The sequence below is a fragment of the Apodemus sylvaticus genome, chromosome 5 (genome assembly GCF_947179515.1).
Source record: "Apodemus sylvaticus chromosome 5, mApoSyl1.1, whole genome shotgun sequence".
NCBI classification, from domain to species: Eukaryota; Metazoa; Chordata; class Mammalia; order Rodentia; family Muridae; genus Apodemus; species Apodemus sylvaticus.
Window position 1 is genome coordinate 159,569,894 of NC_067476.1, and position 26,483 is coordinate 159,596,376.

A 26,483-nucleotide genomic window follows, 5' to 3' on the forward strand; every position below is an offset into this window, starting at 1 on the left:
AGAGGCTGAGGCTGAGGTGGCATTTGAAAGCGATATTGTCACACATGCTGCACAATGGATGAGCCCCGGGGGACCTCAAGCTGTCAGCGATGGTGGCAGGGAGATACAGGCCAGCACTGCTGCCAACAGCCTGAAGAGCTTCCTTTCCCCTCAGAGACCTCTGCTCAGAAAGCCACATGCTTAACAATGGCGCCGAAAAGAATTTCAAGAAGAGACAAACTAAAGGGAAAAAAATCACTAACTTTATTAAGTATTTAGACAGAAACACAGGAAAAAGGCAGTGTGCACTCTAGCCATGCGTGTGTGCTTTTTTAAAAAACGATTTATTTATTTATTATATGTAAGCACACTGTAGCAGTCTTCAGACACTCCAGAAGAGGAGGTCAGATCTTGTTACGGATGGTTGTGAGCCACCATGTGGTTGCTGGGATTTGAACTCAGGACCTTTGGAAGAGTAGTCAGTGCTCTTAACCTCTGAACCATCTCTCTATCCCAGGTGTGCACTTCTTAAGAGAGTTCCAGAGTGGCCTGGAACTTGCTCGGCAGGCCAGGAGGACCTTGAACACAGGCATGTGCTCCGCTGTGGCTGACATCACTTAGGTGGCGTCACAGTGGCTGTGGACATGATCCTCTGGCTTTAAGTTGCATTCTTCAAAGGAAGCAATTTATTACAAGGTTTAGAGATTAATAGAGCTTGAAACTAAGTTTAAAAACCTTAGTCGCATTGTGCTCTGCCTCAGCGACGCTGTGAGAGACCATCTGAGGTGCACTGTTCCAATTAAGAGATGTGAGGGCTGCCTCTACCGTAGGACGCACTGTTGTTAGGTTGGTTTTGTTTTTGGCTTTTTTTAATCCTTGACTGAGGCGTGGTCAGGGAAACACACATTAGCTCTGACTATCTTGGCTCTGTCATGTGAACCATAGTTCTTGCATAGAAGCTGTATCTCCCAAGACTGGTTGGCAGGGCAGACGAGCGGTGATGAGGAGAGGCAGGAAGATTGCCAATCGCCACAAGTCATCTTATGCCTCCCGATAGCCATCTGCTGCCCTCTTCTACACCTGACCTAACAGCTCAGTGACCACTGGTTAAGTCCTTATGTATGCACAGACCCCTAGTTTCCACCAATCAAAGGGCCAAGAATACAGACAGATAGTATCTATGGCCTATAGTAGGATTTCCCCACTTTGCTGCAACCCGTCCACCTGATATCCTCACATATGCATTTGAAATAAAAATCCATAGGGTTACTGCTTCACTGGAATATGGAACTTGGGGAGAGTTTACATCTGCATTCCCCCACCATGGTCACTTTTGTTTGGTTCAGAATAATCATCTCCTTCAGTCCTCTGTGAAGGGGTGGTTGCCTTCGCCGACAAGAGGTGGTCATGTGAAGGTACTCTGACTTTTAGTCAGCAAATTATGTCCCAGGGAGGGTGGGGAAGGGTCCTTCCCTTCACACATCCCCTTAGCTGCACTCCCACCCCCACCGCCTTCTGCTCTCAATGCTAACTGTGAGATTCTACCTCACACCAGTCAAAATGGCTAAGATCAAAACCTCAGGTGACAGCAGATGCTGGAGAGGATGTGGAGAAAGAGGAACACTCCTCCATTGCTGGTGGGATTGCAAGCTGGTAAAACCACTCAGGAAAGCAGTTTAGCAGTACATCAGAAAATTGGACATAGTATTAATGGAGGACCCAGCTATACCCACTCCTGAGCATATACCCAGAAGATGCTCCAACATGTAATAAGAACACATGCTCCACTATGTTCATAGCAGCCTTATTTATAATAGCCAGAAGCTGGAAAGAACCCAGATGTCCCTCAACAGAGGAATGGATACAGAAAGTGTGGTACATTTACACAATGGAGCACTACTCAGCTATTAAAAACAATGGATTCATGAAATTCTCAGGCAAATGGATGGAACTAGAAAATACCATCCTGAGTGGGGTAACTCAATCACAAAAGAACACACATTGTATTTACTCCCTGATAAGTGAATATTAGCCCAGAAGCTTGGAATACCCAAGATACTCAGACCACATGAAGCTTAAGAAGGAAGCCCGAAGTGTGACTACTTTGGTCCCTCTTAGATAGGGTACAAAATACCCATGGGAAAAAATACAGGGACAAAGTGTGGAACAGAGACCTAAGGAAAGACCATCCAGAGACTGCCCCACCTGGGGATCCATCCCATATACAGTTGCTAAACCCAGACACTATTATGGATGCCAACAAATGCTTGCTGACAGGAGCCTGATATAACTGTGTTTCTGTCAGGTGCCTAGAGCACTCAAATTCAGAGACATAAAACAGAATGATGACGGCCAAGGGCTGGGGTTGCAGAAGGAAATGTAGATTATCGTTTAAGAGTGTGGAGTTGTGGAGTTTTGGCTTTGAAGGATGAATGTTTGGGATGGGTGAACCAGCTGGTTGCAGGCAACAGGAAAGGGGTCAGTATTACTGGGCCACACTCTTGAAAATAGAACATGGGAAGTGCTGTGTTAGCTGTAATTTACAACAACAACAACAACAACAACAGCAACAAAGTGACTTGAAGCCACCCTGGTCTCTATACAGTGAGCTCCAGCTAGCCAGTGCTATGCAGTGCCCCTACTTCAAAGATAAAAGAGAATTAGAGGCTGAGAATTAGAGCTGACAGCTCAGCTGATAGTGCTTGGCTATTGTGCAGCCTTGGGCCAGCTTCAGCCCTGCATGCACTGGGTATGAAAGCTAACACCTGAAATTCCTCACTTGGGAGGTGGAAGCAGGAGAATGAAGGTTATCCTCAGCTACATTGGGACTTCAAGGTCAGACTGGAATATAAGAGATCCTGTCTCAAAAACAAAGCAAACAAGCAAACAATAACAAAAGGAATAAAAGTAAAAATATTGACTGAAAAGCTTTGAGCTTGATGAAAGATACTCAATCAACAAATTTAGAAGGCCCAAAGAGTTCAAAGTATGGCAAACACAGCCAAACACAGAGACAGTGTGACAAAACAGGACGGAGACTGAAGGAAACACGGTTTCCTTTAAAAGCACAGCAAGGCATATAATTGAGCAGTGGGCCACTATAATGAACTGAAGTCCTTAAACTTCAAGAGAGCAGAACAAAAATGTCATAAAAGCTAGACTTTCAGAAAACCAGCACACATGTTAAAAAAATTAAAATAAGCACTGAAGAAGCAGTAGCAGAACACACAAGGAAAGAACAGATTGAGAGGAAAACAATAATCCTGACGAGTTAGAAATGAGAGGCAAAAAGGAACAGTACACCCAACGGGAAAAACAATGTAAGGTAGCAGAAATAAATCTAGGAATGCCAGCAAATATAATAAGTATAAATGGACTAGATACACAAACTAAAAGACAGAGACTACCTCTTGAAAACTTTTATTATGAAAATAAGTTCAGGTTTATAGAACACGGGAAATGCAAGAACAACATAGATATTCCTACCATACAGAGTCATGTTTACTCCATATATGAATGTTTGAGGAGGAGGCTATTAACGTCTATTTTACATAGTATATGTTACACAATGAACTACTGCTAATAAGAGCATACAGGGCTTATTTTGGGCATTAGACAGAACTAGGCTCCCAGTCACTTTTAATCATGTGATTTATATGTGAAACTAATTTATTCTCTCAGTAGGGTCCTAGCAAGGTGCGAAGGGGGTCGTTTTCTGGTTATTGTATTTCTAAGTATTTCTTGCATAAACAAATAATGCTATCAGCAAATGGTTCAGTGAAGCGCTTTGCGGTTTGGTAAACACTGAATGGAGAATAGCTTTTATTTATGACAGTTACTGAAAGCATTCAGCAGAGTGGCACGAAATAAGCAAACAATAATTGCCAGTTTATTATATTTATAATTGTTATTTATGAACTGTCACAAGGCCTGGCACATATCACTAACCCGTAAACATTGAGTTTGTGAGAATAATAAGTACTTTATTATATTCAGGCTCAGTAGAGCCTGGCGCCACACGTGCGGGAAGAAAGTGGAAGTTTATTCTTGTTAATTATTATTATTAAGTAAAGCACTTAACAACAGTTTTCCCTGCAGGGGCTTACTGAACAGTCTCACTACAGACCGCCCCTCCTCCCAAGCCTCGAGAGACCACGCCCTCTGCCGCGGAAGCTCCGCCCTCTGCCGCCCGGACTGTGCCTGCGCAGTGGCCCAGCAAACCGTGCGCATGCGTAGTCTCCCGTTTGCCGCTGGAGCCTCTGGCCACTGCCGGAGCCCGGCAGCTGCTACGTGCGTGCGTACGTGCGTGCGTCGGGGCGTGCGTGCGTACGTCGTGCGTGCAGTGAGCTTGCCCGGCACCGCGGCCTCGCCCTCCGCCCCTGAGCCCCGCCACCCAGGCCGCCGCCCCCCGCCCGCGCCGCCGCCCCCGACGGGGAGGACCATGGCGAAGGTGGAGCAGGTCCTGAGCCTCGAGCCACAGCACGAGCTCAAGTTCCGAGGTAAGCGGCCGGCCGGTACGGGAGCTGTCACTCAGCAGCCGGCGCCGGAAGGGACGCGCCCTGAGGGCAGGACACTGTCCGGCTGAGGCCCGCATGCACCCGGCGCCTAATGCATGCATGTGGAGTCAGTGCATGGAGTTGGCCTGGGTACCCTTCCGTCAGCTCCCCCCACCCAGGCAGCGAGCTGCCAGGGCGACAGCCCACGAAGTCTGTGCACACTTTCTGTGTAGTAAACTTTCTGTATAGTACACTTTCTGTATACATTTATGTGTAAAGGTGCACTTCATACATGCAAGCATGCACAGGTGATTAAAAAGGTGCACTTATACAACTATATATGACCATGTTATAGATAGTGTGTATACATACATACATACATACATGTGCGTACATATATATAGGTATACATACACATGTGTATGTGTGTGCGTGTATGTATGTATGTTTCCATTCACTAATTTTAAGGGCCACGAGGCAACAGGGTCCATGCCCAGCCTGTGCCTTGCTTCGTTGCATGTTTGAATCATGAGATTGGGCATTGGAGGCCTATAAAGCTCAACAACCAGTAAGCAAGACAGCAGCAGACAGCGGTGGGGATTAGGAAGAAGAAGATGAAACTGCTCAATGGAGGTGCACTTTAGCAGGGCCGGTGTGGCCCTCAGTGCATAGCCCACATGTAGCCCACAGCTGGGGGCTCGCGATTTGGGGTGCTTGGGAGTCATCGTTTCTCTGCCACCGGGAAGTTGTCGCATTTGAGTTCTGGTTTCAGACGTTCAGCTCCTTGGCCACTGTACCCACGGACTCTCAGAAGATGCTTCAGAGCGGAGGCTGCGCACGTTGCCTTCCAGGTTCCAGTGTGCAAGGACTCTTACGAGGAAGCAGAGGCCGTCCCGTTACCCTGAAAACCAAAAATCCTTAGGCAGCCTCACCCAGGCAGCTGTAGAGGTGGCTCACCAGATAAAGGAGCTTGCTGTCAAGGCTGAGGTCTCTAGTTCCATCCCTGGGACCACACAGTCAGAGGAGACCACCGACTTCTGCGAGACGCCCTCTGACCCCAACAGGTCACACGCGTGAACAAACACACGGACATATACACAACAGTTTTTAAGTAGGAGCATCCACTAAAATGTGGCTCCTCAGCACCAGAGGTTCCCCCACTTATGGGGACCCCACTTGTTAGGTGCGCGTTTGGTAGCGACTAGTTGGAATTTCAAATTCTGATCCTTTTCCAGGTTATGGTGTTGCATGATCCCGCGCAGGACTGCACAGCAGTGCACCGCCATCCAGTTATAACTGTAGCTCTGCATATTTCGTGTGTTTGCACCCTGTCGTGTGTACCAAGTATCCATCTCTGTGGTGGGGGTGCACATGTGTGTAAGTTCTTCAGCATATGTGCGTAAACTCTTCCGCGTGTGTTTTTATTTATTTTGCATTTATATATTGCGACTGGGGGCATGTGCGCCACAGGGAGCGTGTGGCGCTCAGAAGACACTGTGTAGGATTCATTTCTGTCCTTCCTTCACCGGGGTGCCAGGGACTGAACTTAGGTCTCCGGTCTTGCACAGCAGTGCTTCTGCTTCCTGAGCTGTCGTCACACGCTCGTGTTCTCCTTTAGAGATATGTAGTTCTCACGTTCTGAGGTCAGTTCAGGCAGACCTCAGTCTTTGTTTTGTTTTTTGATGTTTGTTTGTTTTTCAAGGCAGGGTTTCTCTGTGTAGCCCTGGCTGTCCTGGAACTCACTTTGTAGACTGGGCTAGCCTTGAAATCCGCCTGCCTCTGCCTCCCAAGACCTCAGTCTTGAGATGATCCTCTTGTCTTTGCTTCTCCAGGAATAGCATGTTACCAAACGGGCTTTGTGAAGTAGGGTTCTGTGCAGCTGAAGGGTGGTGTGAGCCTGGATTGGGGTCAGCTGTGATGTTTGAAAGGTCAAATAGGTTGAATGCACTTTTACGTAAACGTACTTTCAATGTAGGAAGGGGTTGTCAGGATCTAAGTTTATCAAGGGACTTCTTTGACTTTCTGTGATGTCTCAGTGGTTTCTCTGGAGGGGGAGACTGGGAAAGGAAGACCACAGCCGAAGTGACTTTACTGGGGTTGCCTGAAGCTTTTCCCCGTGCCGGTGATGTGGCACACTTATCCCGTTGGTCTGCCTCCACGTGTCAGAACCCAGGAGCATTCAAATCCAGTTGGTTGCTGTCGCCTGCTGTTCTCCAACACCCACCTGTCCTTTGCATCCAGGGAAAGAGAGGGCAGATGAGGTGACCTAGACTAGAGAGTGTGGGAAACAGCTTCCCAGGGCGTGGGAGGTCAGATCATGACAGAGAATCACCGATTCTGGTTACAAAGGTCCAATGACAGCAAGGGGGACGTGGGTGGGCGTGACCAGGCATGGACAGTAGTGTGCATAGAGGTCCCAAAGCTGGAGTGCTTGCTTCTTGGAGATGCTGTGGGTAGGAGGGGCGGGGCAGCATAGAGGAACAGACTGGCTGGTAACTGAGAGTCAGGTCTGTACACCCACTAGGGTGTGATTTGACTGACCTTCCTCCGGTTGATGCCCTGAAGCCCCCACACACTGTCGTCTCTGACAGAGGAGACCCCAGTGTCCCAGCTCTTTGGGTTCAGCGCGTGTGACCTTCCCTGGCCGCCTTTTGCTTTCTTACCCTGGGTTGGTGGCAGTGTTAAGAAGGTGACACTTCTCCAGCCAACATCATTGGTTGCCAGGAAGGTAGCCCAGAGGTTTGGTGTCCAAATGTCCTCACTCTGTAAGAGTCATCCAGGGATGTGTGGAGACTTGATGTGGGGGGGGTGTCTCATGAGTGCCAGCCATGCATAAGCGGGGAGCCCTTGCCTTGCAAATGAAGTCTCACTAAGCCTTCCAGGCTGGTATGGAGCGAGTGATTTTCCTGCCATATCTTCCTGGTGCTGGGATTGTACGTGGCACCACGAGCCCAGCTGGGGTGTTCAGTTTCTTGGTTTGTTTGCTTTAAGCTGAGTGCTGAGACAGTAAAATGAGAGGCCCAGTAAATTGGCTCATTGTGTTAAGGGAATTCATTTTAGGGTGAGAACCTTCGGATTTAACCGGTCTCCCTCCTGTTATCCGGAATAATGACTCTAATTTCTGAGGTTCATCTAAATGAATTACACTTATGAGCTAATCAAAGTACTTGTCATCCAGGGAATCATGGGTCTTTTATTGCAGTTGAAGATGTGCTATGGGATTTAGTATTGGTTGTAATCTTGGGAATTTTGTGTGATGTGTTAAATTTAAACGCATTATAATCTGGACATGGTAGTGACATATGCCTGTAAACTAAGTACTTTGGAAACTAAGGCAGAAAGATTGATTTCCAGATCAGATTGGACTACTTCTCAAGATAACATAAAAATAAAATAAAACCAAACCAAAAAAAACGATATAGGTCAGTGGTAGTGGACTCTTTGTTTGATCCCTAGCAACACACACACACACACACACACACACACACACACTGTGCATGTGCACACACATGTACGCACACTTGTATATACACACAGCTGCATATGCACACACAAGTACACACATGCAATACACATACACATATGTACATGCATGCACACACAATTACAGAAGAAAACAGCCTACAAGTTCCTATGCTTTGTTTAGTTCTGTGGACCATGCTACACTGCACTGTAGTAAACACCCAGAGGAGAAAGGCTCATGGGAAGACACAGTGCGTGTGTGTGTGGGGGGTTCTTGGACTCCTGATCTTTATGAGCTATCTTTATGGAGTCAGAATAGAAGTCCCTTCAGACGAGGGCACTTTCTGAGAGAGTGAAAGACTTCAGAAGCTTGTGGAAGGACTGTTCCCTTCTCTTTTCTCCTCCAGGCTTTGTAGGGTCTGACTGCTTCTTCCATCCTCCCGGGAGCTGGGACTTGTGTCTACCCACTACCTCTCAAAGGTTTGTTTTTCCTTTCTCTTCAGTCAGATCTCTTCTGTGGTGTGTGGTGTCTTGTATATTTTAGGTCATTGTCTAGGAGTCAACACCCCCACACCACTTTCTATTGAAGTCATAGCCGGGAATGATAGCTAAGCACCTCACTGGGTAGAGGCACCAATCTGTTGTGGGTTCGAGGCCTCCTGGCTTTGTTCTGGCAAAAGCTGGTTCACAGCCAGTGACATTTGGGAAGTCAGAAGCAGCTTAAGTACCTAGGTAGGAGTAATCACTTGAGCACTCCAAGCTTGTGGGTAGATACTGTCTTTTGTATGGAGAGAAGAGGCTTGGTATTGTTGGTTCAGGTCATTGAGTTGGTATAATACAAACTTGGTGGGAAGACACCAGAAGCAGTCTCCCAAGCAGAAGCTAGAGTCCTTGTTGGCAGTAATTACCTTCCCACTGCTTGCTCAGTGGGTCAGAGCTCTGGTTTCCTTAACATTTCAGGATCCTGTTGGCAGACTGCTTTACAGCACAACAAAATGTCAGCAGCGTGCTTAAGGTTCTTTATTGCTGTGCTTTAAATCCATCCTGAATAGATCATCTTCACGTATTTAATTATTAACCAGCTTGCTCATCAGAAAAGCAAGTGGCATTAAGTTTACTGAGTCAAACTTAAATCTTCATTGACAGTACTATTTACTTCTGAAACCTTATCCCTGGGAGAGAAATGAACTAAAAGGTAACTTTCTCTTATCTTCTTCTTAGAAACGTTTGCACAGCCTTGGCCTTGTACTTGGAAGGCAGGCTGGTTCTCCGTGAGGGCTCGTGTTGGGCATCCTGGTAGTTCCCCAGTAACTTTTCTCCCGTGCTGACTTACTGAAGTAATTAGACTGAACTGATGCCTCTTAAAGAGCCCGGCTCTAACGTAGCATTAACGCCATCTTTTATCTTTACACTTTCCGCCACAGAGCAGTATTTTGCGCCTGCAGTCTTAGGCTGAGTAGTTGGAACTGAGGGTTGGGACAAGGGAATACGTTCCAGAGGACATTAGAACTAGAAACTTGAGTTTTAAGATGAAGAACTTTCTCCCAGACTGCTCCATCTGTCTTTTCATTTGGTAAAAACTCTGCCATCTGAAGGCTGACCTGGCCTTGAAGGAGCACTGCTGTCTGCCAGATGACAGAAGATGAACACAGATGAGCCTTCCATTAGCCAGGGTGAGCTCGCCGTGGACTCTTTCATAAAGTAAGAGCCTTGAATTGTACTAAAACAAGGGTGCATTATGGTGCCGGTGTGGCTCGTTTTCTGTCATTTCAGGGCCTTCTAGACCCACGCACGGTCAGCACATCACACCCAGAGAGCTTTGGCCTTGTTCACTGGTTCTTTGAAGCCTTTGCCTGGGTACCTGGGCCCCTCTGCCTCAGAAACAAAAGTAGCATTAAAGAGTCTTGCTCACTGAACTTGATGGTCATTTCAAGATTATCTTAAAAAGTAATGGTGTGGTAATAAAATACCTCCTAGAATCTCCATATTTCAAAATGCTAAATGCATCCTTTAAACAGAAGCTGTTGTTGACTGGAAACAGGACCTCATGGGTACCTTGGGGTTCCTCCCATGCGTGGGGTGTCTGGAGTCACTGCTGTTAAAATTTATAGTCTCATAAGAAATTTTTTTATTATTTATATATAATATTAAAAATACATATTCGCTGTTTAAAATTGGTTGTCTAGAAGGATATTTAGTACATGTCTCTCCTACCCCCTCTCCTGATAGCTCCTTAGTGCTGGTTCACACAGTTTCATTCTCTGTAAAGTGGAAGTTTTGCACCTATGAAGGAATGGCCATCAGGATAATTTCTTTTATTTTGAGGGTCTTACCATGTTTAATTTTTAAAAAGATTTATTTATTTTTATATGATGTTTGCCTGCATGTATGTCTGTGGGAGAGTGTCAGATCCTTTGCAACTGGAGTTTCAGAACAGTTGTGAGCTGCCGTGTGAGTGCTGGGAATCAAACTGAGACCCTCTGGAGGAATAAAATAGGCAGTGCTCTCAACCGCTGAGCCACCTCTCCAGCCCTGATATTGTAAAAAAATTTATGTACAAGACTTGCATGCTCTCCTTCACTGGGTAGCCTTGAATAATCTATTCAAGAAAGGTCGCTTGGTTCAACTTAATGAAGCCTGTGTCCTTTGAGTACTTCTGGGAGCGTGGCAGGCACAAATCCGTCCTGCCTGCGTTTTCACTAAGAGCAAGGACCCCTTTCAGATTTTTGATGTGACTCCAGCACAGTGACAGACTAGGGACCTGTCACTCCTTCAGGTGTAATTTCCTAATGTTAGTTCATCTTTTGACCCTGTAGAGGCTGGTGACTGCAGCATGTTCACCGGGCCTTCTTGTGAAGACCAATTCGTCCTGTCAGGGTCTGTGGCATTTATAATTGCCTCCCCATAAACCCTAGGCAAGAACAGGCTGTGGTCCCAACCACCTCTTGGGTGTCAGCAGAGCTCACAAATGATAGAGGTTTCCTCACCTTGCAGAGACTGACAAAGTGTCAATCAGGAGAGGTGAGCGTGCACCCAGAAGGCACCACCTGAGGTAAACGGCCTTTCCAGGTGCAGCAAAGCCTCTCCCAGCTGATCCCTGAGCCTTCCTGCGGTAGCCTTGGCAGAGAGGCAGGGCAGGGTGAGTTATGTGGTTCTGTACTCGGTGTGCCCAGAATGACAGCGTGAAGCTGGTGGTGAGTTGAGGGCAGCTTGAGGTACACCCTGTCATGTTACATGTGTGGTGGTGTTTATCCACAGTTGTGGTACTTGGATGGTCTTCCGTTTGCAGCATTCATGCCCTTGGTACCACATTCTCCTTGCCCTCCTCTCTTCCTGCTAGCTCATTGAGTGGCACTCACATCTGTGCTGAGCAGCCTAGACAGGCCGTGACTATTGTGGCCACCTCTACCCTGTCCCCTCTGTGGTTGGCTTGTTTCACTCTGTCTGACTAATAGCCTCTTAACAGATCTTCCACTCTGAGACCTGTCTTTCTCCACATTGGTACAACTTTCAGAGATGCAAATATGACCATATTTTGCTTAAGTTTGTTAATGTTGCCCCGTGGCCAGCAGAGTCAAGATCATATCCTTTAACAGATTAAGTGTGGCTGTCACTTCTATCTGGTTAGTGTCATCTCCCCTCCAGCCCGTGCTTGCCTTGGCCATAGGACTTTCACACAGACCGTCTTGTCTTTCCTACTCTCCTGTTTAGTTCTGAGTCAGTCTCTCTCTCCCTCTCCCTCTCCCTCCCTCTCTCTCTCATTCATTGCTCCAGTACGAGGCTTCACACTTGACCCTGTGTGTTTTCCTTGGTGTCCTGTGTTAGTTGGGGCCTTCCTCCCCAAGCCTTGTGTAGCCAAATGACTGGGCACAGATTATTCAGCCCAGGGTTCCTTGCTCCCTGATTCTTCCCCAGGCCTCTCCTCACCTGTCTCCTGTCTCCTCCATCCTCACTTGGCTGAGGATACAGTGAGTTTGACATGTCTTCTCTTTGCCTTTGCATCCCTCTCTTTACCCCTCCCTGGACCCTGTCCATTCCCGGTTTTTTCCTGCCTGACTTGCTGTTGGAGCTCCTGGAGACTTGCTGGCCTCTTCTTGTCTCTGTTTCCATCTCTCAGGATTCTGGCCTTAGGCTTCTCTTATCCTGCCCTTTCAACTGTGTTTCCACACAGTGCCTTGACTACTCTGTGGCTCCAGGGGGTTCTTTGGGTCTTTTGGCTGGCTTGAGCGCCTGTCAGCCTGGTTGCCATGGAAACCATAGTCTCAGCCCACCCTGCCTTCCTTGGTGATTCTTACCCCTGAATGTGATCCTGTGTCTTCAGAATGTTTTTACATCCAGTTAGGCAAACATCCTTGATCCCCTTTTCCCTCATTCTCACACCCGTGAGTGAGTGAGACCACTTATATCATTAAAGTACCAGCCTGTTCGCTGCACACACCCTTCAGCAGGTAGTACTGTGTTCTCAGTCTTCCTGCTTCTGTCATACTTTGAACTATTGTGCATACAGTTGACAGACTCTCATTTCTTTAGCACTGGGGACTGACAGGATCCCATAAATGATAGGCACGGCCCTACTGTGGAGCTCCATCCCCAGCCTTCCTTTGTGAGGGAAGGGAACTTTTTATTTTGAGGCAGGTGTCTCTAAGCTGTCTAGGCAGGCCTTAAGCTTTTTCTGCTCCTACCTCAGCCTCCTAGGTTGGCTGGTATTACAGGCCTGTGCCACCAAGCCTGACTCAGAAAATCCTTCATAATTGAAACGTTACCTTGAGAATTCACTATTTAAGAACTATCGTTGGCTCCTTCAAGCTTGCACCACACCTCAGCTGTGTAGGAAGAATAATGTAAGTTAGTTTGAAGAGCTTATGATAGACCTCGGGACTCAGGCTCATGTCACACTTGAATTTTAGAGATAGGCCATATTGGTCTCAGTCTTGTGCTCAGTCACAGTCCTAGTTACGGATGGGATCCTCCATTCCAGCAGACTAGTTGCTCTATCTCCTTGTTTATGGAGCTCATCTTCCAGAGAGGAAAATTGGACTCTGGTGTCAGCAGGAGATGAATGCTGAGTAAAGACGGGCATGAAGTTAAAGGATTTGGGAACAACTTTGTTTTTATCTTTTTATGTGTTTTACTTACTTTTATTTGTGTGTTTTGTTTTAAAATTTAAAAAAGATTTTTGTTTTATTTTTGTATTTTAAAATATTTAAAAGATTTTGTGGTTCTGGGGATGGAACTTGGGGTCTTGTCCATGCTTGGCAAATGTACTTTACTGAGTTATATCCTGACCCCTGGGCTCCATTTTAAATAGGGCATTGGGGAAGCCACTTTACTGAGGTTGGTGATATTTGAGCTGAAAGGTTGACCTATATACAACTTGTGTAAACCTGAGATGTTTGGTGAAAGATATTTTAGACATTGGGAATGGCAAATGCAGAGCAGGTAGCTGTGAGCACCTGAAGTCAAGGAATAGCAGCAGCCTTGTACTTTGAAAGATAGAGGGGTAAGATGAGCTTTTAAGGGCACAGTCAAGGACTGCTGGAGAGATGAGATTGGGCTGTGATGGGTACAGGAAGATTTGGAAAGATTTATTTTTAAATTGGCCGGCTGTTAAAATCTGGTGATTTTGACTAGGTGTGGGAGCACTGTGATGATCAGGACCAGAGAGACAGGTGCAATGGACCAGAGTAGCAGCAATGAAAGGGGAGAGGCACTCTGGTTCTGACTGTCTCGAGGGTGGAACCCTCAGAATCTGCTGGCGACCAGGCAATAGAAGCTAAGGTAACTGACTCAAGGAGAGGCAGAATGGGGAAAGTGAGTCCCAGGCCGGTTGGGTAGGTGTGGCAAGTACACATGTAAAGGAATATGCCCAGAGAGATGGAAAATGGCTAGTGGGCTGGGAAGCCTAGAAGCCAGGGACAGGCTGCATACACATCTGCAAGTCAGCAGCTTGTTAAAGCACAATAGAATGTAGTAGTCTCTCCTGGTGGAGGGAGTCCTTAACCCTTTCTAAAAAAGATGTTTGAGCAGAGCTTTGAAGAATGAGCATACTCCTAAAACAGAGGAGGGTCCTGGAATGGCTACTTAGGGTCTTCAGTAACAAGTAAACCAGGCCAGAATCCATCCTACCAACCAGCTACATGCTGCCCTTTCTCCCATTGGTGAGGAGAGACTCAGAAGACTAGCCATGTCCTCCATGGTCTGTGTTGTTTGTAGGGAAGAGGGGCAGCTTGGGGGAATCCTATAGCCTGAGAGATTGAAACGATCATGAGCCATTATTTGTATTGCAGAGGCTGCAGCCCAGAGAACTTAGGGCCTTGCTTTAGGATCATTCCAACCCCTAAGATGGGTGTCTCTCAGCCGGCCCCTCTGTGCACTCAGGCTGTGTTTATGGGAAATGGCTTGTTCTGTAAAAGTTACTAGGTGTTTGTTAGTTGATGGGGTAAATATTATGCACAGGGAAATTTGTCTTTTGAAGATTTTGGGGGAATGGGTATATAAAATTCAGCTTGCATTGGGTCTATCCTGCTGGATGTCCTAAGGAACTGTAAAGGGCTGCGCTATATCTAGGCAGCCAGTTTTCTATTAGAAAAACCTAGAATATCACAGCAAGTCTGTCTGTCTGTCTGTCTGTCTGTCTGTCTGTCTGTCTCTCTCTCTCTCTCTCTCTCTCTCTCTCTCTCTCTGTGGTGTGGGTGTGATTTGTAAGGCTGGCTTAGAACTCATAGCAGCAATTCCTCTACCTCTCAAGTGCTGTAATTTTAGGAGTGACCCACCGCACTGATCTGAGCAATGTCTATTAGGTAAGTGAGGGTATCTCTTATGCTGATAACAACTTCTGCCAAAGTTGGAAGTTAGGTTCTCCTAGAATTATTGAGACTACTGCTGTGCTGAACATGTTCTAAGCAGGAACTTGGATTTTTATAAGTTATATTCCAATGACTATTGCCAGAAGTCTATTGGTTTTGGCCAGTGGATTAGGATGATATTTTTGTACCCACAGGATGTTTTGAACTCTTGAGACTGGGTTTCACTGTGTATCCCAGGCTAGCTTCAGACTTACAGAAATCCACATGCCTCTGCCTCCCCAGTGTTGAGATTAAAGGTGTGTGCCATCATGTCTGGACACAGGAGTTTTCTTTATGTAGAAAACATAGAACTAGCCAGATAATTGAGTACGTTGCAGACATAGCGTAGACACGTTAGTGGGCACTAACTCTGATTTAAACCTTTCTGTAGTGAGGTAAGTGAAATTGAGGAGTCTGGGAGTCTTTACTCCTCGGTTGCCGGCCCTCACTTCCTGCTTTCTCTTATGCGCCAGAGGAGTTTAGTGTAGTTTCTTTCTGTGTTTTCTGTATTAGCTAGCTGTGATCTATGTGTCCCTCAACATGCTTTTAAGACACAGTTGAGACACAGATACAGGTCATTCTTTCAAATGGCTGTCATCTTCCTTCAGACAGACGTAGTACATGTGTTGCACGTGAAAATTCTCTATAGCCTAAAGTCTCAGCACCTTGCTTCCTGGGCCCTCCTGTCTGACTTGCTGTGTTTTCTAGGTAGCTGCGAGTCTGGTTTCAGGCCTTTCAAGCTGAGAGAGTGCTGATTGCACTCCAGTTTTCCGCCTGTGGAAGACGTCAGGGCAGGGGGTTTAAGGAGCTAGGTAGGAAGCCAAGAGTCAGGTGACCCTCCTGTAGGGGTTGTCATCTACTTCTGCCAAGTTGGCCCTAGGTTCCTTTGATGGTCCTGTCAGTGACAGCTCTGGGTGTTGATTCCTCCACTGTAATAATGGGTGTGACATGGCTTGGCAGCCTCCTATCTCCTGAGGATGTTGGGGAGGGTACTTTATTGGTTTAGAAGACTTTGGGCTTAAAATTTCTTTGAAACAATTTTATTTGTATGTAGGGTTCTTTATATGACTATTTCAAAATAAGAGCTATAGGATTGGGCTTCAGCCTGGGCTGTTTCAAACATCTAACTGCCATCTGCACAAGGTGGGTGTGGTCTTCCACAGCCACCACACCCTCCTTGACAGGCACCTCAACAGTTGGTCAGGAATGCACAGGATGGCTGCCCCCAGGCCAGGCCTGGCTGCCAGGGACTCCATATGAGTTGCTGAGCTCCTGGGTCTCTGGTGACTGCGTGGTGGCACTGGGCTTCAACATGCACGAACTCAGTCTGCTGCGCCTGCAAAAGCACGTGCAACAGCAGCCTGGGGTGGCGCCCCATCTAGTCAAGGAGTTGTTCCTTGGGGAATGTCCACACAGACTGGGCAGAGAGGCAGCACTACCATCCCACTGGCTACCAGTGCCCCCTGCAAAGTGTTCTGGTGAGTATGGAGCCCTGTGGGTGCCAGCCCAGCAGGTCCTACAGTCTGGTCCTGCTAAGAGTCTGCCCTACTCTTCACTCTGCCCTCAGCTTTGGCCAGCTAACCCCAGGTCATTTGCACATTCTGTACCTCTGCTTGGGCCTTCTGGTGTCATCTGCAAGGCTAGATGTATTTTGTGGAGAATAACAGTTCACCCTCCCTGCCCTAGTCATTCTCGGCATGCATCTCCTGGGTTTGGTCTTCATGATTCTTGCAGGACCCCATGCCCATCCCCGCAGGGCACAACGGCTCAGGCAGGTTTCTTCCTGTTTGGGCCTGTTTACCTGGTCTCTCTATTTCCCACTCTGCACATCTCCTAACACCCAGCATACCCTGCCTGTCACCTCCTCACGGGCACCAAGCACTTCCTCAGGGGAGTTCTGTGGCACCACCCAGTGTGGAGCCTGACATCTGGATAAAGACAGCATAGCATTGGCACGTGCATTGGGAACACTGCTGGGGCTGTGGTACTTAGTGACATCTATCAGGACCCAGGGTGACCAGGGACAAACCCCTGATGTGTGTGTGCACATGTGCTGATGTTATAGGCGGTTGCACCAAACTCCACACACATTATGGACTTAATATAATGAACAGAGGTGGAGTTGGGATGTGGGCAGAAGCTCTTACTACTGAAGCTTGGTGGAAACAAAGGCAGCTGGGTGGTGTTTGGGACTCTGGATGAGGACCTGGGCCTCTGTGACCATGTGGGTCCACGGGAGGCCTGTGCTCCTCATTTCTCTTTTTTCCTTTGTTTCTTCCTTTTCATTGCCATTGCTTGAGACTGATTTTTGTGTAGCCCTGGTTGTCCTGGAACTCATTCTGTAAGACCATGCTGGCCAGGAACTCAGAAATCTGCCTGCCTCTGTCTCTGCTGCTATTAAAGATGTGTGCCACTGTTGCCCGGATGCAGCATTGAGTTAATATGTGAACTAATACAAGATGTAGCTTTATGAAAACCAACTGGAGAGTTCATGGTTGTTGAAGAGCTGACCCTCTGTGAACGTGCTGTGTGACCTCCTGGTATCTCTCTGAGTGTGCACTCATTCTTAGAGCCCAGGCTGACCTCAGACTCTCCATCCTTCTCCCATAGCCTCCTTGGATAACAGGCAAGTGCACTAAACCTGTTCTTTCTTTGTTTTTAGAAAGAAGGAAACTTTAAAAACTGAAGAGCTCCTACAATAACATTTTGGATCCAGACCCTTTCATGAGAACAACACATACCTGAAAGGACTTCATATGTGCTCCTGTTAGTAGCATACCCTGTACCACAGAAAACCTCACACAGGCCTGTCAGACATCAGCCCCTCTGACTGTTGGTGATACCTTGTTCAAGGCCTAGATGTGATGATGGATGGTCCAGTTCATGGAAACAGAGGCAAACATGCAGAATTGGTCCTGTAGGGAAGGGAGATAGTGAGTTTAAAGGGTGAGCCACACTGCAGGGGATATGTGGGAAAGAGCCCAGCCTTAGGGTCTCTGCCTGCCCCCCTCCTCCAGCCTTAGGGTCTCTGCCTGGCCCCCCTCCTCCAGCCTTAGGGTCTCTGCCTGGCCCCTCCTCCAGCCTTAGGGTCTCTGCCTGGCCCCCCTCCTCCAGCCTTAGGGTCTCTGCCTGGCCCCCTCCTCCAGCCTTAGGGTCTCTGCCTGGCCCCCCTCCTCCAGCCTTAGGGTCTCTGCCTGGCCCCCTCCTCCAGCCTTAGGGTCTCTGCCTGGCCCCCCTCCTCCAGCCTTAGGGTCTCTGCCTGGCCCCCTCCTCCAGCCTTAGGGTCTCTGCCTGGCCCCCTCCTCCAGCCTTGGGGTCTCTGCCTGGCCCCCTCCTCCAGCCTTAGGGTCTCTGCCTGGCCCCCTCCTCCAGCCTTAGGGTCTCTGCCTGGCGCCCCTCCTCCAGCCTTAGGGTCTCTGCCTGGCCTCCCTCCTCCAGCCTTGGGGTTTCTGCCTGGCCCCCCTCCTCCAGCCTTGGAGTCTCTGCCTGGCCCCCCTCCTCCAGCCTTGGGGTCTCTGCCTGGCCCCCCTCTTCTTCCAGCCTTAGGGTCTCTATCTGGCCCCCCTCTTCCAGCCTTGGGGTCTCTGCCTGGCCCCCCTCTTCCAGCCTTGGGGTCTCTGCCTGGCCCCCTCCTCCAGCCTTGGGGTTTCTGCCTGGCCCCCCTCCTCCAGCCTTGGAGTCTCTGCCTGGCCCCCCTCCTCCAGCCTTGGGGTCTCTGCCTGGCCCCCCTCTTCTTCCAGCCTTAGGGTCTCTATCTGGCCCCCCTCTTCCAGCCTTGGGGTCTCTGCCTGGCCCCCCTCTTCCAGCCTTGGGGTCTCTGCCTGGCCCCCCTCCTCCAGCCTTGGGGTCTCTGCCTGGCCCCCCTCCTCCAGCCTTGGGGTCTCTGCCTGGCCCCCTCCTCCAGCCTTGGGGTCTCTGCCTGGCCCCCCTCTTCTTCCAGCATTAGGGTCTCTATCTGGCCCCCCTCTTCCAGCCTTGGGGTCTCTGCCTGGCCCCCGTCCTCCAGCCTTGGGGTCTCTGCCTGGCCCCCCTCCTCCAGCCTTGGGGTCTCTGCCTGGCCCCCCTTTTCCAGTTTTGGGGGACTCTGCCTGGCCCCCCTCTTCCAGTTTTGGGGTCTCTGCCTGGCCCCCTTCCAGTTTTGGGGTTTCTGCCTGGCCCCCCTCTTCCAGTTTTGGGGTCTCTGCCTGGCCCCCTCTTCCAACCTTGGGGTCTCTGCCTGGCCCCCCTCTTCCAGCCTTGGGGTCTCTGCCTGGCCCCCCTCCTCCAGCCTTGGGGTCTCTGCCTGGCCCCCCTCCTACAGCCTTGGGGTCTCTGCCTGGCCCCCCTTTTCCAGTTTTGGGGGTCTCTGCCTGGCCCCCCTCTTCCAGTTTTGGGGTCTCTGCCTGGCCCCCTTCCAGTTTTGGGGTTTCTGCCTGGCCCCCCTCTTCCAGTTTTGGGGTCTCTGCCTGGCCCCCCTCTTTCAGTTTTGGGGTCTCTGCCTGGCCCCCTCTTCCAACCTTGGGGTCTCTGCCTGGCCCCCCTCTTCCAGCCTTTGGGTCTCTGCCTGGCCCCCCTCTTCCAACCTTGGGGTCTCTGCCTGGCCTCCCTCCTCCAGCCTTGGGGTCTCTGCCTGGCGTCCCTCTTCCAGCCTTGGGGGTCTCTGTCTGGCCCCCCTCTTCCAGTTTTGGGGTCTCTGCCTGGCCCCCTCTTCCAACCTTGGGGTCTCTGCCTGGCACCCCTCTTCCAGCCTTCGGGTCTCTGCCTGGCCCCCCTCTTCCAACCTTGGGGTCTCTGCCTGCCCCCCTCCTCCAGCCTTGGGGTCTCTGCCTGGCCCCCCTCTTCCAGCCTTCGGGTGTCTGCCTGGCCCCCCTCTTCCAGCCTTGGGGGTCTCTGTCTGGCCCCCCTCTTCCAGTTTTGGGGTCTCTGCCTGGCCCCCCTCTTCCAGTTTTGGGGTCTCTGCCTGGCCCCCCTTTTCCAGTTTTGGGGTCTCTACCTGGCCCCCCCTTCCAGTTTTGGGGTCTCTGCCTGGCCCCCTTCCAGTTTTGGGGTCTCTGCCTGGCCCCCCACTTCCAGTTTTGGGGTCTCTATCTGGTCCCCCTCTTCCAGCCTTGGGGTCTGTGCCTGGCCCCCCTCTTCCAGCCTTGGGGTCTCTGCCTGGCCCCCCTCCTTCAGCCTTAGGGTCTCTGCCTGGCCCCCCTCCTCCAGTTTTGGGGTCTCTGCCTGGCCCCCCTCTTCCAGTTTTGGGGTCTCTGCCTGGCCCCCTCTTCCAACCTTGGGGTCTCTGCCTGGCCCCCCTCCTTCAGCCTTAGGGTCTCTGCCTGGCCCCCCTCCTCCAGTTTTGGGGTCTCTGCCTGGCCCCCCTCCTCCAGCCTTGGGGTCTGTGCCTGGCCCCCCTCCTCCAGCCTTGGGGTCTCTGCCTGGCCCCCCTTTTCCAGTTTTGGGGGTCTCTGCCTGGCCCCCCTCTTCCAGTTTTGGGGTCTCTGCCTGGCCGCCTTCCAGTTTTGGGGTTTCTGCCTGGCCCCCCTCTTCCAGTTTTGGGGTCTCTGCCTGGCCCCCCTCTTCCAGTTTTGGGGTCTCTGCCTGGCCCCCTCTTCCAACCTTGGGGTCTCTGCCTGGCCTCCCTCCTCCAGCCTTGGGGGTCTCTGTCTGGCCCCCCTCTTCCAGTTTTGGGGTCTCTGCCTGGCCCCCTCTTCCAACCTTGGGGTCTCTGCCTGGCCCCCCTCCTCCAGCCTTCGGGTCTCTGCCTGGCCCCCCTCTTCCAACCTTGGGGTCTCTGCCTGGCCCCCTCTTCCAGCCTTCGGGTCTCTGCCTGGCCCCCCTCTTCCAACCTTGGGGTCTCTGCCTGCCCCCCTCCTCCAGCCTTGGGGTCTCTGCCTGGCCCCCCTCTTCCAGCCTTAGGGTCTCTGCCTGGCCCCCTCTTCCAGCCTTGGGGTCTCTGCCTGGCCTCCCTCCTCCAGCCTTGGGGTCTCTGCCTGGCCCCCCTCCTCCAGCCTTGGGGTCTCTGCCTGGCCCCCCTCCTCCAGCCTTAGGGTCTCTGCCTGGCCCCCTCTTCCAGCCTTGGGGTCTCTGCCTGACCCCCTCTTCCAATTTTGGGGTTTCTGCCTGGCCCCCCTTCCAGTTTTGGGGTTTCTGCCTGGCCTCCCTCTTCCAGTTTTGGGGTCTCTGCCTGGCCCCCCTCTTCCAGTTTTGGGGTCTCTGCCTGGCCCCCCTCTTCCAGTTTTGGGGTCTCTGCCTGGCCCCCTCTTCCAGCCTTGGGGGTCTCTGCCTGATCCCCCTCCTCCAGCCTTGGGGTCTCTGCCTGGCCCCCCTCCTCCAGCCTTGGGGTCTCTGCCTGGCCCCCCTCCTTCAGCCTTAGGGTCTCTGCCTGGCCCCCCTCCTCCAGTTTTGGGGTCTCTGCCTGGCCCCCCTCTTCCAGTTTTGGGGTTTCTGCCTGGCCCCCTTCCTGTTTTGGGGTCTCTGCCTGGCCCCCCTCTTCCAGTTTTGGGGTTTCTGCCTGGCCCCCCTTCCAGTTTTGGGATTTCTGCCTGGCCTCCCTCTTCCAGTTTTGGGGTCTCTGCCTGGCCCCCCTCTTCCAGTTTTGGGGTCTCTGCCTGGCCCCCTCTTCCAACCTTGGGGTCTCTGCCGGGCCCCCCTTCCAGCCTTGGGGTCTCTCCCTGGCCCCCCTCTTCCAGTTTTGGGGTTTCTGCCTGGCCCCCTTCCAGTTTTGGGGTTTCTGCCTGGCCCCCTTCCAGTTTTGGGGTTTCTGCCTGGCCCCCCTCTTCCAGTTTTGGGGTTTCTGCCTGGCCCCCCTTCCAGTTTTGGGGTTTCTGCCTTGCCCCCCTCTTCCAGTTTTGGGGTCTCTCCCTGGCCCCCCTCTTCCAGCTTTGGGGTCTCTGCCTGGCCCCCCTTCCAGCCTTGGGGTTTCTCCCTGGTCCCCCTCTTCCAGCTTTGGGGTCTCTGCCTGGCCCCCCTCCTACAGCTTTGGGGTTTCTGCCTGGCCCCCCTCTTCCAGCTTTGGGGTCTCTCCCTGGCCCCCCTCTTCCAGCTTTGGGGTTTCTGCCTGGCCCCCTTCCAGTTTTGGGGTCTCTGCCTGGCCCCCTTCCAGCTTTGGGGTCTCTCCCTGGCCCCCCTCTTCCAGCTTTGGGGTTTCTGCATGGCCCCCTTCCAGTTTTGGGGTTTCTGCCTGGCCCCCCTCTTCCAGTTTTGGGGTCTTTGCCTGGCCCCCTCTTCCAACCTTGGGGTCTCTGCCTGGCCCCCTTCCAGTTTTGGGGTCTCTGCCTGGCCCCCCTCTTCCAGTTTTGGGGTCTCTCCCTGGCCCCCCTCTTCCAGCTTTGGGGTCTCTGCCTGGCCCCCTTTCCAGCCTTGGTGTTTCTCCCTGGTCCCCCTCTTCCAGCTTTGGGGTCTCTGCCTGGCCCCCTTCCAGCTTTGGGGTCTCTCCCTGCCCCCCCTTCCAGCTTCGGGGTCTCTCCCTGGCCCCCCTCTTCCAGCTTTGGGGTTTCTGCCTGGCCCCCTCTTCCAGTTTTGGGGTTTCTGCCTGGCCCCCCTTCCAGCTTTGGGGTTTCTGCCTGGCCCCCCTCTTCCAGTTTTGGGGTCTCTGCCTGGCCCCCCTCTTCCAGTTTTGGGGTCTCTGCCTGGCCCCCTCTTCCAGCTTTGGGGTTTCTGCCTGGCCCCCTCTTCCAGTTTTGGGGTTTCTGCCTGGCCCCCCTTCCAGCTTTGGGGTTTCTGCCTGGCCCCCCTCTTCCAGTTTTGGGGTCTCTGCCTGGCCCCCCTCTTCCAGTTTTGGGGTCTCTGCCTGGCCCCCTCTTCCAACCTTGGGGTCTCTGCCTGGCCCCCCCTTCCAGCCTTGGGGTCTCTCCCTGGCCCCCCTTCTTTCAGTTTTGGGGTCTCTGCCTGGCCCCCCTCTTCCAGTTTTGGGGTCTCTGCCTGGCCCCCTCTTCCAAACTTGTGGTCTCTGCCTGCCCCCCCTTCCAGCCTTGGGGTCTCTCCCTGGCCCCCCTCTTCCAGTTTTGGGGTTTCTGCCTGGCCCCCCTTCCAGTTTTGGGGTCTCTGCCTGGCCCCCTCTTCCAGTTTTGGGGTTTCTGCCTGGCCCCCTTCCAGCTTTGGGGTTTCTGCCTGGCCCCCCTCTTCCAGTTTTGGGGTCTCTGCCTGGCCCCTCTCTTCCAGTTTTGGGGTCTCTGCCTGGCCCCCTCTTCCAACCTTGGGGTCTCTGCCTGGCCCCCCTTCCAGCCTTGGGGTCTCTCCCTGGCCCCCCTTCTTCCAGTTTTGGGGTTTCTGCCTGGCCCCCTTCCAGTTTTGGGGTTTCTGCCTGGCCCCCTCTTCCAGTTTTGGGGTCTCTGCCTGGCCCCCTCTTCCAAACTTGTGGTCTCTGCCTGCCCCCCTTCCAGCCTTGGGGTCTCTCCCTGGCCCCCCTTCTTCCAGTTTTGGGGTTTCTGCCTGGCCCCCTCTTCCAGTTTTGGGGTTTCTGCCTGGCCCCCTCTTCCAGTTTTGGGGTCTCTGCCTGGCCCCCTCTTCCAAACTTGTGGTCTCTGCCTGCCCCCCTTCCAGCCTTGGGGTCTCTCCCTGGCCCCCCTCTTCCAGTTTTGGGGTTTCTGCCTGGCCCCCTTCCAGTTTTGGGGTCTCTCCCTGGCCCCCCTCTTCCAGCTTTGGGGTCTCTGCCTGTCCCCCCTTCCAGCCTTGGGGTTTCTCCCTGGTCCCCCTCTTCCAGCTTTGGGGTCTCTACCTGGCCCCCCTCTTCCAGCTTTGGGGTCTCTGCCTGGCCCCCCTCTTCCAGCCTTGGGGTCTCTCCCTGGCCCCCCTCTTCCAGCTTTGGGGTTTCTGCCTGGCCCCCTTCCAGCCTTGGGGTCTCTCCCTGGCCCCCCTCTTCCAGCCTTGGGGTCTCTGCCTGGCCCCCCTCTTCCAGCTTTGGGGTCTCTGCCTGGCCCCCCTCTTCCAGCTTTGGGGTTTCTCCCTGGTCCCCCTCTTCCAGCTTTGGGGTCTCTACCTGGCCCCCCTCTTCCAGCTTTGGGATCTCTGCCTGGCCCCCTTCCAGTTTTGGAGTCTCTCCCTGGCCCCCCTCTTCCAGCTTTGGGGTTTCTGCCTGGCCCCCCTCTTCCAGTTTTGGGGTCTCTGCCTGGCCCCCCTCTTCCAGCCTTGGGGTCTCTCCCTGGCCCCCCTCTTCCAGCCTTGGGGTCTCTGCCTGGCCCCCCTCTTCCAGCTTTGGGGTCTCTCCCTGGCCCCCCTCTTCCAGCTTTGGGGTCTCTGCCTGGCCCCCTTCCAGTTTTGGAGTCTCTCCCTGGCCCCCCTCTTCCAGCTTTGGGGTCTATGCCTGGCCCCCCCTTCCAGCCTTGGGGTTTCTCCCTGGCCCCCCTCTTCCAGCTTTGCGGTTTCTGCCTGCCCCCCCTCTTCCAGCATAGCTGAACCTCTGTACTGCTTCTGGAATTGTTCCAGGTGCTACCACCAGTGTCAGCAAGAGGCCCAGCCAGTGCGATTTGTGGTTTCCATTATAGTGGAACAAATACAGACATTGCAGTCAGGTAAGGAAGGCAGCAGGGCTTGACAGTAAAAACAGACTGTGATGGGGTAAACATAAACGGCAGACCTGACTCTAGAAGGCCCATGTCTCCCAATTTTAATTTATTTTCCTATATACAAAGTCTATTGTATTGAGACCTCAAGGGCTGTTTTGTTGTCCCTGCAACATCCATCAGAGGTCTGCGCTTCTGCCCAAAGGCTTTCTGTGAGGTTGAAGTGAATGTGGCCGCTTATTGTTGGAGGGTCACAGAGAAGAGACTGATGCAGCCTTGTGTGCAGTCTTGAGCTGCAGCCAAGCTAATAACTTAAGCTTCTGTGTGGAAGGCTGAGACTCCGTATATTACATGTCAGGTTGGTGTGTAACTTGTATGGCAGTACATGCAGTGTGGATTTCAAAGGCTCAAAAACACACCAGGAGATAAATTACACAGGAAGGATGCATGTATATAAACTAGGATTTCGTGAGCTCTAGAAGAGGAAGAGAAGGGATTTATTTCTGTGCCAAACAGAGGGTCAGCGACTTTCTCCTCTGCACCTACACTTGCATGCATTTGAACTCAGGATCCACTGGACACGTGGATGCAGCATACCAAGCACTCCTCTTATAAAATATAACTTTCTCTAGATGATGGTGGCTCATGGGAGATTGTGCAGAAAAAGGGGGTCCCCAGCAGAGCAGCTGCCCACTGAAGTTGATTCTCTACCCTGGAGTCTGCTGGCGGCTGACAGGTGCTCACTGTCCACCCAGGACCTGTTTACCCTCTCTATAGCCATGCCTTTCTGTGGATTTATCTGTTGTTGTTGTTGTTGTTGTTGGTGTTGTTGTTGTTGTTGTTATTATTATTATTATTATTATAGTATCTACATCTAGATGTTCCATAGTTTATTGTATTCTCCTTCTGAAGGACCTTGTTTTGCCTCTGTGGTGGACATTGTTCTGGTGAGGCGGTTAAAACCGTTTACAGTGTGGGAATGGAGAGAGCGCCAGGGAGAATGCACGCAGCTGGGCTGAGAGTACAGGTCAGAGCCCTGGTTTAGCATGCCTGAGCCTCTCAGTTCAAATTTGAGTAGAACCACAAAAGGAAAAAGAAAATAAATACTTGACTGTCTCTCAAAGTGGCTGCATAGCCCATGTTCCCGCAGCACCAATGACATCCCACCGCCTTGAGTCCACCCCACGTTTGGTGCTCAGTGTTGGACTTCAGCCACATTAGGAAGAAGTGGTGACACCTTGTTGTGTTTTCACCTTGTTTAGTGCCATTCCTGCAGCTCTTCTGACCGGTTTTAACCCAGGTGGCATGTTTCCTTGCTGTTGAATTCCAGGAGTCTCCAATGTTCAGCAGATGCTCCTCCGTCAGAGCAGCTTGGACACACTGCCACTCTTGACCCTCCGTCCTGTCGGCAACAGTCTTCGGCATGGCACATGTTTCTGTTTTTATTCATTTGATTCTTTTTCTGTGTTGGAGATGGGCTCCGGGGCTTCTTGAGGGCTAGGCACCCCGTCTTCAGAGCCCTGCCCAGCCCACAGGCTCTGGGTACTAATGACGTCCAGCCCAGTCCTGAGTCTTCCTTACATTCTACCTGGCTTGGTTTCCTAAAAAGTCACCCAAGTCATTTAGATTCTCTTCCATTTTACCTTTCAGCAGTCTTACTTAGATTTTATTCATTTATTCATTGTGAAATAAGATGTCACGATGTAGCCTTGGGTGGCTGGAGCTTGCTGTGTAGACCAGGCTGGTCTTGAACTCACAGAGATCTTCCTGCCCTTCCTCCTGAGAGTTGGGGTTGAAGAGGCGACCATCATGCCCAGCTGCGTTAGACAAGCTAAGCTTTAGTTTCTAGTAAAATTGAATTGCCCTGTTAAAAATACAATGTTCTCTTTTCCTCTTCCATCATGTAGTCTTACCACTTACCAGGCAGAGTCTTAAAACAGACCTAAGTCTGCAGATGAGAAAGGCCTGGGCTGAGCCCCAAGCCCCTGGACTTCACCCTGGCCTGTGTAGTTGCCAGATGTGAACACTCACATTGTCCTCTTGTGAAGCTGGCATCTGGATTTCCTAACGAGCTCCATGTTAATGCTGCTCTCCAGGCGACAGTCACCGAGTGTTCAGACCTTTAAAGCCTGGGGAAACACTCTTGTTCCCAGGATGTTTCCCAATGGCTAGATTCATCCAGCCTTCTTGTCGTGTGTTTGAGACAGGATCTTACTCTGTAGCCTGCTGTTCTCTGGTGT

The 26,483-nt window shown here is 51.5% G+C and overlaps 1 protein-coding gene across 1 annotated transcript in view; it reads left to right on the plus strand.

Moving 5' to 3' along the window:
• Positions 1 to 4,297: 4,297 nt before the first annotated feature.
• Positions 4,298 to 26,483, plus strand: part of Vapb (VAMP associated protein B and C) — a 44,254-nt gene continuing 22,068 nt past the window's right edge. The window contains exon 1 of the mRNA XM_052184451.1: positions 4,298 to 4,478. Within this exon, the coding sequence (XP_052040411.1) occupies positions 4,421 to 4,478 (58 nt within the window). The 5' untranslated portion in view covers positions 4,298 to 4,420. The remainder of the gene's footprint in view (positions 4,479 to 26,483) is intronic.